Here is a 15027-nt window from a genome sequence, read left to right on the forward strand (position 1 = left end):
GTTTCATTTTGTTTTGCTCATCAGCAAACGCACCTAATCTCACCGAACACTACTAAAGGCCTTTTCAAGAATCATTACAATCAGAATCACTTTATTTTGCCAAATACAATGGGTGCACAAGGAGTTTGACTTGGACAATTGGTGCTGACACATTACAAGACAGTTGCATAAGACAGGATTGACACACTAGGTGTAAGACAAAACCAAACAGGACGCTGCATGTAGTGCAGACAAGACATGCTGCATGACAGCAGACTAAACTAACACACTGTAAGACAAGATTTACTGTAATGAATGTAGACTAAACAGGAACTCGGTACAAATATAAAGTCAAGGCTGAAGAACTGTAGCAGCTTTGTTATAATCAGATGTGGAAAGTACAAGTAGGCTGATAAATACCTAAAGATTCATAAATGACAGCCAGCCGAAGAGTTTATATCAGTGTACAGATTAGCGGGGTTCAGCCAGTCTGTCAGTTCAGGGTGGTGGGGGTCCACTCTTCCTTTATACATCCAGTCCACCAAGCATGAGTTACTTAAATACAAGTTAAACTTTTAAAATAAGTTATCCAGTTATTCCTTTGTCTATTTCCAACAAAAGACACTGTGAAGTGGAAGCGAGCAATACAAACCAGTATTAAAAGTCATTCTACAGCAGGGTTTGCTGGTGTCCAGGGAAACAAACTGTCAAATTTCACAATGCAGATTTTGACTATATGTTGTCTCTCCCATACAAAGACAGTATTTGAGTGTCAGAGCTTTTTTATAGTTTAGAAGGGTCTAGTTTGAGACAAATGTTTTGTAAGCCCCAAAATGAGATGAACTTTATTCATTGTTATTGTTTCAGCCAAGTGGTGTCCAATCATGTACCTTGGATTCATTCCAACCAAACACTACAGCAGCTGACCACTGGCCTAGTGTTTAGTGTGCTCTGTTCTCCAACTGCAGGGTCCCAGTTTCAGCCACGCTTCCTTAAGCAAGACACTTAACCCCTACCTGCTCCAGGGTTGCTGCAAACTGGCTGATCCTGCACCAGAAGAAGGAAAGACAATTCCCCCTGGATGGATAAATAAAGTATATTAGTGTAATGTTTGGTTGGTAGGGTTAGGGTTATACTTACATATATATAGTTCTATAACTATAAATGCTATACTATATAGTATAAGCTTTTTTATTCATAATACTGACAAGAGACGGACACATGAAGCCAGTTGCAGTGTTGAACTTGGCCACAAGAGGCACTCGCTCAAAATACAATTACGTAACTTGTACACTACATTCCATAACTCAACAACATCCGGTATGCTAACTCCTTCACAGAAGCTTTTGCCTTATTCAGAATACAACAATTTAACGTTACGTATTTTGGATGCACTTGGCCATTCTGTCTACTCTTGTTCAGTCGTGTGCTTTGCCGAAAAATCGTGCAATAACTACCCAACAAATCAACGTTTGGACAGGTAAGGAGTGGAATGTGATTTTGAGGCTGACCTAGCAAATTACAGCTGTGTCAAGCTTTCCACAATAAGACCGGAAGATAAGCGGTATTGTCTGCAAAGTAGTGGCGTTAAATTTGTCGCTTGTTAAAACAAGTAACAATGGAGTGTGCTGAAGAATACAAATCGTATCAGAGCACTCAATATAGTATTCAGGATTACTACTGATTCCTCCTGAATTATCCTATTTTGCTATGGTGCTTTGTATTCCCTAAAAACGGGGTACAGGGTTTTATTTTGAAAGTTAAAATCGGAAGTCCTATTTTTATTGTGACTGGCTTGACATGTTGCTAACAAGCTATTGTTAGCTAACGCTAGTTAGCTGGCTTGTTTACGACTTGCAGCTAGTATTCACGGCTAACGATAGTAAATAAGCAACTGAATTTGGGCCCATTTTGTCAAATATTAGAAAAATATTAAGTGAACCGTCAGCCCCGCACTACTCTACTAACGTTATAATGTCTAGTTAGTTTAAAATAGTAAGCTAAGTTAGCTAATATCATGAGTGGGTGTGTGTCTGACTCTGACTCGCTTGTCAAAGCGGTGTCAGCCCAGCGGCCTCAAGATGGCGTTGTAATTCACTTTCACTTTACTTGCATCTTGCAATATTTAAAAGAAATGTTAAAAGAAACAGGCAAGTTGGATTAACAAAATAAAATACATGTTTCTTTAGTACATCAGCTGTTCACTACCTTAGCTGGAATTAGCTCACTGAATTATTTGGGTGAAGTGCAGCTTGTAAAGTGCGACAGGGCTTTAGTTTTACAGTGCCCTTTTTGTAAAGCAGCTAGCACATACACAGTCCTCTAGGGCAGGCTGGATCCAGTCACTGTACACTGGACCATCAGCTAGGCGGTGCTAGCTAGAAACCCCTGTACTGTCAAAACAATTTGTTCATGGCACCTGGGGTGTCTGTCTACCTCAAACTATACAAAAGTCTGGAGAAACACAGTGGATCATAATAAAAAATATTGCATCTAAAGTTATCCACTGCTATGAGCAAGAATGCTAATGCTATGGTAACAATTAGACTTGATGTAAGTATGATGATGCTCTGCCATCCTCCGCACTGTTATGTTTTCTATTTGAGTGCACAAGCAATCATGAACTGCTGTGAAAAATCAGCTCTATCTTGCACAGTGTACAAGTAACAACATTATCAGAATTTTCCTGAAGTGTTCCCAGACTTTATTGTGAATTGTTTTTATTTGGTTGTTTTTTGACTGCTTACTTGCATGCTCACCTTCAGAAAGGTTGCGTGCATCAGCCATTTGCCAAATACAAACAAAAAGAGAGAGAGGACGTAGGCTTGAGTATTTCTGATGACAAATCGACAACGGTTTTATTATTTGATAATTTATTATTGCTGGCATTGTCAATAATTGAATAATCGTTTAAGGAATTGCATTGACATTTTGAGTCCATTGAGGCTAAATCCTCTCCATCCTTTCAGATGTGATAAGTAACACAACCTCCTCCTTGGATCCATGAGTAACAGTCACCCCCTGCGGTCCCTGACCTCCGTGTCGGAGATCGACCACCTCCATCTGCTGTCGGAGCAGCTGGGGACACTGGTGTCTGCAGAGGAATACAGCGATGTTACCTTCCTGGTGGAGGGGAAGCGGTTCCCTGCTCACCGGGTCATCCTGGCATCACGGTGCCAGTACTTCAGGTAGCCTGTGAATATAGTTTTCCATGGTGTGATTAGGCCTAGGCATCCAAGTGGAGTACAAGGAATAACCCTCTAACAAACACCTATGGATTGAAATGATTGTTTATCATGTTAAAAGAAAAGGAAATTGAATGCTGTTGATAGGATGCCTAATCACAATATCATCCATGACACCTGTTGGTGTAAAGAACCTATATAACTCAGCAAAAAAAAAAAACCTGTTGCAAACATTTGCCCCTGATGAAACACACTGAAATGTTTGCTGTTTTTTCAACATAATAAATAAACATAAGAATTGCTAAGACTGTGTGTGGCCTTACGTGTGTGTGTGTGTTTACACATACTTATCTTCATACATATACAGCAAATGTGTTTATACATACTTACATTTAAATACACTGTAATCTACTTTAATTTCACCACAGGGATCACTGAAGTTTCATCTTAAAAGAAAAAAAGTTGGGCTTGTATCATTATACAGTCCTAAACATCAGGTTGGCTGGTAAAATAGTGAAAGTGACTGAAAATTTAGATGTAGCAACCACTGTGGCCAGTGGACAAAAAAAACTGATTTCATGTATTGATTGCTGTCAATTGATTTCCCTTCCAGAGCTATGCTGTATAACGGGATGAAGGAGTCCCAGCCTCAGGCAGAGATCTCCCTGGAGGACACGCAGGCCGAGGCCTTCTCCATGCTGCTACAGTACCTGTACACAGGTACACTTCACCCCAACTCCTTTCAATACACATGAGTTCCCACACTAGATCAAACCTCAGGTGAGAAGAGTGGATTTTCATTCCCTGCCGCTTCCTCTCCGCAGGCCGGGCCAGCCTCAGCATGGCCAGAGAAGACGTGGTGCTGGACTTCCTGGGTCTGGCGCACCGCTACGGCCTCCAGCCTCTAGAGGTAATGTTGATAGCAGTAATAATAATAATAATAATAATAGGAATAATAGTAATGATAATCCTAGTAATAGAAACAATAATCATATTTGTACAGTGTTTTTCTTTAAGTTAAAAAGTGCTGTAAAGTAAAAGGAACAAAACAAACATATTAACAAGCAGTCAGCTCTAACAAAGCTAAGACTGGCACTGCTGACTCCAGTAACATCCCGAGCTCGTAAAGGCTGACTCAGCAAAATTCAGACACCATATTGCTCGCTCAACAAAAAATCGCAACATTACTACAGCATAACAAAAGTAGAGAGAACAAACAGGATTCTGGGATTTAAGGGGAAAAATATACAGTATAGACAATTTTTTGTTCAACAGTGCTACCTCATAGAAAAACGTACATTCTGCTGCATAGCTCAGCGGGCAGAGCAAGGCACTAACGCTGTCAGGGTTAAGGGATCCACTCCTTCCAGGTCCACCCATACTTAAAATATAGGCATACATTTATAAGGTGCTTTGGATTATAAGTGTCCTCCAAATGCCAGGATGTGTGTTCAGATAAGTGGATTCTACCTCTGCTAGAGGCTCCGATATAAAAAATAAATAGAAAAAAGTGATCAGGAAATTAAAGTTTATGCTTCCTCAACTTCCTGTTCCAGGGTTCCACCTGTGAGTTCCTGCGGACGGCGCTGAGCGTCCAGAATGTGTGTGTTGTGTATGACGTGGCCAGTCTGTACTGCCTGAGCAGCCTGGCCCAGGCCTGCTGTGCCTTCATGGACCGGCAGGCTCCAGAGGTGCTGGCAGCCGACGGCTTCCTCTCTCTCTCCAAGGTAACAGGAAGAGGAAGAGGCTTGTGGACACAGAGAGGCGGGGCTTTCCTCCATCTCTCCACTTGTCCTCCTCCCCTCTCCTTCTCCTTCTCTTTGTTTTTTTCTCTGCTCTCTGATGACAGTGATAATTTGTCTTATGCTGCTTGCCTAAAATTCGGCATCAACACCTCACTTTGGCGACTGACTGACTGTTGTATGTTGTGCCTGTTAGTCTTATGTTTTTATCTAATGTAAATTCCCGCTGCTAAACCCATCATCCATGTGGAGCAAATAATCTTGAAATTTTAAACTTCCCTCCATGCAGACCGCTCTGCTGGCCATGGTTCGGAGGGATTCCTTTGCGGCCAGTGAGAAGGAGATTTTCCAGGCTCTCTGCCGCTGGTGCCAACACAACGCTGACAACAACCAGGTAATCCCACACTTCTCACTTCTCTTTGCTTTTATTGCATTTCTCTCCCTAGGCCTGCACAATTACGGTTTAAATGAGAATCTGGATTATTTTGTGATGATATTATATTGCGATTGCAACTCTTAATCTTTAATAAGCCTCAATGATTTATTATTTTATTACGCCAAACTCCCATGCACATTCCTTTGTTCTGTATGCTGTAATTGAAGAGTCTCTTTCTAAAAATGACAACTGTTTGAAAAATGTGACACCTACTCTAACAAAATGATAGCTAGCTGTTAAAGTTAAGACCTTTGCAAAATAGTTCTGTTTTTAAGGATGGAATCATCTGTGTTTATGAAATATTGACTGACTGAATTGCAGGGGGCAACATTTTTCCAAGGTGGATATCGCGTTTTGAAATGAAACCCTTCTTGTCACCATCTTATTTTAATCTCTCACTACAACTGATCCAGGCCGCCGCACAGGAAGTGATGTCAGCGGTGCGTCTGCCGCTGATGAGCCTGGCGGAGATGCTGAACGTGGTTCGTCCGTCCGGCCTGCTGAGCCCCGACCACCTTCTGGACGCCATCCAGACCCGATCCGAGAGCCGTGACATGGACCTCAACCACCGCGGCATGCTCAGTCAGTAGACCAACCTGTCTGACAGTGTTGGGTGGTAACACATTACTCAGTGCTCTGCAACGCGTTATAATAATAATATTACTTTCCCCAGTAATGAGTCATATAAAAAATTACTATTTCATTTTTAGTAATCACAGATTCCAAAAAAGTCAGTAGTTTTGTGATCACCCCCTCTAAATATCAGGTTGAAACTGAATTATCCAAAAACGAAATCCCCCAAATACATTTCCTCACAATTAGCGGTCGTCCTCTCACACTAAACCAGCTTAGATGGGAAATGGTAGAATAGTTCACTTTCTCTGGGTGTATTATAGTATTCCTACTATTTTTTTAAAGCATAAGGATGCCAAGAACATGGTCTTCATAACACCGCTGGTCTGTATGTATGTGTGTGTCTGTATGTGTGGTGCGACTCTGTTAGATGTCAGTATATCTCTTCCTGAATGTCACCAAGACAAATTCCTTTACATTTAATGTACTCAGAGAAGAAAGCGATTCTGTTTAATGTTGTTGTCCTGTCCCATCTCTGCCCCTGCAGTCCCAGAGGAGAACATCGCCACCATGAGGCACGGCGCCCAGGTAGTGAAGGGGGAGCTGAAGTCGGCTCTTCTGGACGGAGACACGCAGAACTACGACCTGGACCATGGCTTCTCCAGACACCCCATTGAGGAGGAGGGCCACGGCTGCTCTGGCATCCAGGTCAGCCTCCTTTCACTCCCAATCCAGGAGGCTCAGGAACTTTTTGAGGAAAAATGCTTGACATAAAAAGATTATGTCTATTATATCTATGTATTGATGTTTTTACAATTTATACATATACTGCACATATTTCATGTTTTTCAGTCATTTTTTCTTCAATAAATTCTACTTCTACTGCTGCTAGTTTGCACAACCTCTCAATACTGTATTCCATACCTTTTCATGCTTTCATTCATACATTTCCACTTAAGATGTTGTAGTACTGAAATTGTAATTGTATTGTAAAATTCTTTGCTATAAGATAAGCACACAAAATTACTTTCAATTCCCATGCTGAGCAGAGTGAAAGTGAATGTGAAGTGAATGACCTTGAACTTTTCTTCAGGTCAAACTGGGCCAACCATCCATCATCAACCACATCAGACTTCTGCTGTGGGACAAAGACAGCCGGTGAGTAGGCCAAACCAGTAATGCCTAACTTCAATATAACCAATGAAATGACCACTAGCCAGCTGCCAAATACTGGCTGATTTTGTCTGTGCCTGATAAGTTAGACTACACAGCAGGTAACCGACCTTCATTTGGAGTTATATTCTATTCTTAACATCTAGTTGGCTGGTAAATTGGATTTTGGCACCCAGCAGCCACTGTAGCCGATGGATAAGAAATATACATATTACACACTCACAGACTCACACAGGACACTTAACTTGTGCACACACATAGATAACAGACACGTAAACACATTGTACTCAAACATTTTAGCTCTTCATATTAATGTTGATCTAATTTCTGTGAACTGTAGACTGAATTTATTGTTTGTTTTATCCTATTTAGCTGCCAGATAGGCAGGGATTGCCACAAAATACAATACAATGCCTGCAACTATTTAAAAGGATACTTTTTTGTGATTAACAAATTACCTGACACCAAAATGAACTATTCCTAATGTGGTAGACCCCACCCACCTGGTACTCCATGGAGGTGAAATCAAGCAAATTAATTTTGAATGCCTGGTGGTTTTCAGTCAATATCTACCGCTATCAGTGTTTGTACAGTACTACTGCAGTGTCCCATGCTAATTTCAATGAAATGTGAGCACGGTTTCCCTCCTGCTGTCCTTGTACAGGTCGTATTCTTACTACGTGGAAGTGTCTATGGATGGACTGGACTGGGTTCATGTCATCGACCACTCTAAGTTCCTCTGTCGCTCCTGGCAGAGCCTCTTCTTCCAGCCTCGAGTCTCCAGGTAAAAAGACAGGAGAGCATTAGAAACCTGTGCAGTCTCTCTCTCTCTCTCCCTCTCTCTCTCCCTCCCTCCCTCCCTCTCCCCTCCCTCAACAAATACTGTTAAACTGCCCTTGAGCAAGACACCTACCGCCTAATTGCTGGTCAGTGGCCAATAAGTGGAGACTTGCACTGGGCAGCTCCAAGGTGTGAATGTGCGGAACTGTATGAATGTGGAGCAGGGTGCTGATGAAAAAGAGCAAGGAGCTCAGTCAATGTTCCTTGGATAAATGAAGGTTAGAAAATACATAATTACTGGTGTTGTTGGCTCCAGGAAAGCCTGTGTGCTTGTTTGGAAGAACAAGCACAAGAACAAGGGAAATCCACCCATTGAGACAGACAGTGGCTATGTTACATGCACGGTGTAACCTGGTTATTGGCCACACCCCAGGTAAGGCCTTATGTGGCTTTAGCTGTTTAGATGCACCTTTGATACCATGTGATTGCGCCTCCATGAGTATCCACTGAGTTCCCACAAATAAACCAATTAACTTAACATGCCTCCTCCCTCATTGACTGAGCAATAGTAGCTTACTTCTAATACAGGGCAACGAAATGATACGCAGTAGTAATCTCTGTGATCTTCTGGCACTCCTGGCCAATAACCTGATGTTGTAACAGGCAATTATACTCTTCTAGTTTGAACACATGGCAAAAAACAAAAATGAAAGGAGATGTTTCCATGTTACAGTAACCCATTTAATATGGGAGTTAGCCAGGTTTCTCATAATTGGAGTATGAGCTTAGCCTGGTTATTCCAACCCAGTTATGATGGGTTCACAACAGGATTCTCTGTATATGGACATGTAGCCGATGTTCCATGCAGAGACGACACTGACATTTCTCTCTCTTTGTATTTTAAGAGTGGTAGCCTTTTTTGTGATCAGAACTCATATCCTCTTTAATTCATGTCTAGCATTCATGTCTAGCGTTTTCATTGTTTATGTTTTGGCTCGTATTCATTCTGTATTTGATAATTAATAATTTAAAATTTGGGGAAATACTCATTGAGTTTATGTCATCTGACTTGATGTGCTTGTGACTGATTAATTAGACTCTGACTTAATTTCATTACAGCCTACAACCTACCTAAACTCGCATACACTCAAACACACAGATACACACAACCTCTGGCCCTGTTTATTGGAGTTTATGATGTATTTCTTCTTATTCTTTTTTTTTAATGTGTTTTCTGTAAAGCACTTTGTGACAATTGCTCTATAAATAAACCTGACTTAACTAATGTGAGCACACATAATTTGACCGCAGTCTATTTTGTGAATGACTTTCAGGTATGTGAGAGTGGTGGGAACACACAACACAGTCAACAAGGTGTTCCACCTGGTCGCCCTGGAGTGCATGTACACACAGCGGCCCTACACCCTGGAGAAAAGATTTCTGGGTAAGGAACTGATGTTGTGATACACTGGGAATGGAACCCCTAACCCTGGCAGTGTTAGTACCGTGCTTGTCCCCACAGTGCCCAGTTGTAACGTGGCGACCATCCCCTGCGGGGCCAGCGTGATTGAGGGCGTGAGTCGAAGCCGTAACGCTTTGCTGAACGGAGACACGTCCAACTACGACTGGGACTCAGGCTACACCTGCCACCAGCTGGGCTCCGGGGCCATCATCATCCAGCTGGCCCAGCCATACATGCTGGCCTCACTCAGGTAGGACCTTCACAACATGCAACCTCTTCTATAATAATGATAATAATAATAATAATAATAATAATAGTAAGAAACTGTATTTGCATAACAGCTTTTCAAAAGATTTTGAGAAAACTTTTCAAAGTTTACAATGCTTTACAGAGCAAAAAAGACATTGCGTAAAAACAAGAGATTACATAAAATTATTCAAGAATAAATTAGTCAGTAATAAGTAAAAACTAAGAATTAATCACAGGGACACAGCCTAGACAGAAGGGCTCTGGACTTAAAAGGTCAGTAATGAAGCTAGGGGCCAAAACATGCCATGCTAATAATAAGAATAATAAGAATAATATATGTGTATAACGCTTAATAAAGTTCCAAAGTGCTGTAAAATACAAGGAACAAAACAAACATATCAACAAGATTTGTGCTACTGACTGCAGTAACACCCAGAGCTTGTTAAGGCTGACTCAGAAAAACTCCCAACTCCCAACATACAAATGAAAGTACAATAACATAACAATATATCAATAACAAGTTATCAAGTTAACAAGTTAAATGCAAGTTTATACGAATAGGTTTTCAGTTTTATCTTGAAAAAAGACAAGTTATTAATCATATTTCCTTATGCAGGATGTTCCAAAGATGATGGACTAATCGTCTTTAATGTAGATTTTGGAAATAAATCTAGATTTTTTTTATGTGCAATACACTTGAATCATTTACATTTACATTGTTGACATTCAGAATTGTCTACAATGACTTTGACCCAGGTCTATGTGTGTGTCTGTGTGTGTGTACAGGCTGTTGTTGTGGGATTGTGACAACCGCAGCTACAGCTACTATGTGGAGGTTTCCACCAACCAGCAACAGTGGACCAGGATCATAGACAGAACCAAAGCGGCGTGTCGGTAAGAGTCACAACCAGGAAACTATCTATCTAAACTACTATATTACTACGCAATCGGTCAGTGTGCTCGGCTGTTAACTGAGAGGATGATGGTTCGAGCCCACCCAGGGACGTAGTGAGACAAATCTGTGCTGCTCACAGTTTAGGTTTGGTCTTGCTGTGAATTCAGTGAGTTTCCAGTCATCATCAATCCTGCGGTGGAACCATTATCTCTCAAAAGCAAACTGGCAAGACCCTGGGCTCCACTAGAAGACTTTAAAAACCCGAACCAATTTTGAAAATGCATTGCATCATACACATAATGCTGGATTTCACAGATTTTGTCTCTCAATCGTGTGTGTGTATGTGTCGTAGGTCCTGGCAGACCTTACTGTTTGACCCACTGCCTGCCTCCTTCATCCGCATTGTGGGAACTCATAACACAGCCAATGAGGTGAGAACTAAAGGGGATTTCCACCAAAATTAACCTTAACATTGTTACTCTGCAAAAGCAAACATTTTCTTAATTCCCCAGCTTTTGAATTATGAGTTCTCAAGATCAATGAAAATGCAATGAGAGTATTTATTATTATTATTATTATTATTATTATTATTATTATTATTATAACATAATGTGATCAAAAGCAAGTTGTCAGTTAAATGCAAGTTTGTAAATGAACAATGAACAATTAAAATGAACATCTAGGCTGATTTGATTGGTCATGACTGATGCCAGCCCTTACCACACTTACTGATAATGTATTCCACCTAATCCAACCCTGTTTCCAACTTCGCCTCAGGTACGCTGTGCGCCTCTGGCCACAAAATTACCAAACATCAGTTGCCACACGCTGTGTGCTGTGCGCCACTGATTCACGAAAATAGAGCCCCTAGACTCCTTCTTTCAAAATTCTAGATGCTGAATATATAAGTGTGGGAACATGATGGTCTATATAAACTTCTGCTTCAGTCTTCTCATTTCTCATTCACATGTTTTTTTCAGAATATCCTAAAAGTGTAAATTTGGTGTAATTCCCTTTTTTAAATGCCCAACCATGTCGTTTCTTTCGGCAGGTCTTTCATTGCGTCCATTTTGAGTGTCCTGCCCAGCTGGACGTGGAGGTGAAGGAGGGCAGTCCAGGGTCTGACCAGCCCAACACAGACTCCAACTCCCAAAATGTCCAGCTTCATGTTTCACCAAGACAGCTTTCTGCCAGGCCTTCCTCCTCCTCCCCCTCTCCATCACACTCCCAGCATCTCTGAAGGGGTTTGCTTAAAGCCACGTTTTATTTTGGTGGAACATCTGTAGACCTCTGCAGACCCTCCCAGCGCCTCCATAGGATTTGAGGAACAGACAGCCTCCATCATCAGGCATCATGGACTCACCTCCAGCTCTTAGTATCAAGAACTGCACACTATTACGTCTAGAATAGTATGTTCCAGGACAGAGAGTGAACTCATGGTACCTGGGTCAAATTTTCCTCATTTGGAAATGTCTGATTTCGAGAGAATGTTGTAAAATTTCAAGCATCAAGGTGGTGCTGACTATGGACCTCCATTACTAACTCCCATAGTGGCTTGTGCACAAAAAATATACCGTGTCACTTTAAAGGGACAGTCCAGGATTTTCGGTTAGGATTTAGGATTTCTAAATTACTGTAATCTGGGAGTCTTTTCAATCCATTGTTTTGACTGATTAGATACAAAGAATATATAATGAGCATTTGTTACGCAATTTGCTAGTGATGCCAGTAAGATGCAAGTAAATAAGGCTGATAATCCTTTATGAGGAAACAGGAATTGGTTTAGACTGTACTGTTCATAATATTTTTCAGATAAATAGTTATTAGCAACAGTGACTAAGTATTCAGGGTAGGAAATGAGTCAGCCAGCCACTTTGGCAAGAAAACATCCAGTTCTTCTCTCTTCTACGAAGCTTTTTGTTTGGTAAAATGATGGAAGTGGTAAATGAAGTTTGGAATCCACCAACCACCTTGACTGGTGGTCTTGTGTAGCTCAATGGGTAGAGCAAGGCACTAACACTGCCAGGGTTAGCGGTTCAATTCCCACTGGGCCCACAAGTCCACTTATGGTACTTCAGTGTGCGAGCCACTATCAATGATCAAAACAGAGACTAGGGACATTTTGGGTGGACTGAAAAAACTATTATGTACTCAGAGAGGCTTCCTGAAACCATTAACTATGGCTGTAAGACATGCTGATGTTTCTCTAAGGCTTAGAAGGAAAGAACCATTGACAAAGAGCACACTCCCCCAGACGGCATCGCTCTCTTACTCCCCCTCTGTCTCCAGGGTACTCCATGACTGTACAATATGCTGCTAACAATATATATATATATATATATATATATATATATATATATATACATATTTATATATATATATATATTTGTACCATATATATATACCATATATATCCTAAAATATATATGGTATATATATATACCATATATATATATATATATATATATATATATATATATATATTTGTAATAAACTAAACTCTGGTGTTATTTATTTTCATAATAGTCATATTTATTATAAAACACTTACAGCACAAATCAAAAACTGTATTTTAAACAGGTCACACAAAACACCAACCATGAAAATGCCAAAATAATAATAATAATCTAAAATTATAAAGAAGAATGCTGAATGAACAGGTTAAATGCCAAATCAAGTAGAATGGTGATCATGATATTGGTGAAGACGATAGTGATAATGAGTATTGATAATTCTAGTACTGGCAACAGTGGTAGTTGACTTCAATCAATTTTACTGTAATCAGGTTTACTGTTACAAAGACAGAAACTATTTTAGTTACAGAACCAGTACACAACCTATTAAATGAACAGTTAGGCCTCTGTACTTCTACAAATTGTTTTCCAACTGTGAAAAGTTATTACGTGCTTTTACTCAATTACTGTACTAAAGTAGGTCACATAAAACGTAAAAAAAAAAAAAGCGTAAAATAAAGGAAAAACATGAAATAAGGAATACAAAGTGTATTGGAAGAAGGGGCACCCTTTAAAGGAACTTTATAACACTATTCAACTACATTATAAGGAAATATCCCACTATGCAGAGTACTGAATAGAGTACATACTGTTCCAGCAGGCTATTTCTACTGTTTAATTTGTATTGACCTATTTCTCATATGACTGAAATCTCCCACAACATGTGCTGGACTTTTGATATCCTCAATTCACTAAACCTTAAAGTGTTTGCCACAAAAACTTCCAAACTTATATAAATAAATTAAGTTTCTGGGGACAAAGTGGAGCAATGACTAATGACTAACAAAAATTATTTGGTCAACGTGATAAATTATTAGATGTAGGTAAGCAAACTCTCAGAGATATCATTGATCCTGAATGCTCCCCAGGTGTGATTTTTTTCTGTCAGTATGGCTTCCAAATACATTTCTAGTGATTTTTGCACAATTGTTGTCCATTATAATGATAAAAAAAAAACATCAAATCTGGCCTAATTTAGGTTAAGGTATGGCAAGTGCAGCATCTTGCCATACCCAGTTGTCACCTGTGAATTTCCTGAATTTCCACTGTTGAAGAGTGTAAAAAGGTCATAGGTTTGAGTCTTACAACCTTATTTTTCTTACACGTGAGAAAAATATGTCTTTGGGATGAGATAATTCTGTTTGTATCCAGTGTATATAAACTTGTTTCGACTTCTGCAGCTGATGGTGCTGTAGCTTAGTTCAAAAGTAGCTTAGTGGTCAAAGTGCCTGTCTAGCAAACAGGAGATCCGGGTTCAAACCCCAGCGGTGCTGGGATGCTATTTTTCTGCTCTTTGCCGTGTGAATTGGCTGCAGTATTTGCAGACTCAATAGCATTTCTCAGATGTCCAGTGAAACACTGATGCGCAGGTCTCTGTGGCGCAATCGGTCAGCGCGCTCGGCTGTTAACCGAGAGGATGGTGGTTCGAGCCCACCCAGGGACGTAGCGAGACAAATCTGTGCTGCTCACAGGTTTAGGTTTGGTGTTGCTGTGAATTCACTGAGTTTCCAGTCATCACCGATCCTGCGGTGGAACCATTATCTCTCAAGCCGCTCCTGTGCAGGGACGTAGCTAGGAATCTGGGCCCCCTGAAAGAATATTGTTCTGGGCCCCCCTGTTTCTATAAAATAAATGTAAGTATTTTTTATATAAAGGGCATATTTAATGCAGTGAATTAATACTCAGCTTGATTATAGAGGCCAAATCCATTTTCCTCGCTGCTCAATCTGTCTTCTCCTTCCTTTTACACATGCCACTCTCTTCTGGCTCTGCAAATGCTGAAATACTACTAGTACCAAATCAAGACAAGAGAGATTATTCCACATCAATGCAATTGGCAGGTTGCTAACTAACATCCCAAAAGCTCACAAACAAACCTACACAGCCAACAGTTCAAGTCCTCAATTTCATCTTCAGCAACATTGGATTATAAATTGAACTATCTCTATATTCATGATTCATGACTCAGATTCATGAATAACTACTGAAAAAGAAATAGGGGCCACATCATGCTCTGCAGGAGATCCTACGGTGCATTTG

At 40.4% G+C, this 15027-nt stretch overlaps 1 protein-coding gene and 1 non-coding gene across 2 annotated transcripts; both read left to right on the plus strand.

The window, feature by feature from the left end:
* Positions 1–1309: 1309 nt before the first annotated feature.
* Positions 1310–12860, plus strand: LOC139929285 (BTB/POZ domain-containing protein 9-like). Its single transcript, XM_071922139.2, has 15 exons — positions 1310–1459; positions 2949–3167; positions 3778–3884; positions 3989–4074; positions 4721–4891; positions 5196–5300; positions 5756–5924; positions 6463–6623; positions 7009–7073; positions 7753–7872; positions 9203–9312; positions 9391–9580; positions 10366–10473; positions 10827–10905; positions 11526–12860. Exons 2-15 carry the CDS (start codon positions 2983–2985, stop codon positions 11712–11714), a joined length of 1845 nt encoding a protein of 614 aa, XP_071778240.1. The 5' UTR covers positions 1310–1459; positions 2949–2982; the 3' UTR covers positions 11715–12860.
* Positions 12861–14357: 1497 nt separating this feature from the next.
* Positions 14358–14431, plus strand: trnan-guu (transfer RNA asparagine (anticodon GUU)). The gene has a single exon. It is a non-coding gene; the product is annotated as a tRNA-Asn (tRNA).
* Positions 14432–15027: the final 596 nt, after the last annotated feature.

The sequence above is a fragment of the Centroberyx gerrardi genome, chromosome 1 (assembly GCF_048128805.1).
Source record: "Centroberyx gerrardi isolate f3 chromosome 1, fCenGer3.hap1.cur.20231027, whole genome shotgun sequence".
Classification (NCBI taxonomy): Eukaryota; Metazoa; Chordata; class Actinopteri; order Beryciformes; family Berycidae; genus Centroberyx; species Centroberyx gerrardi.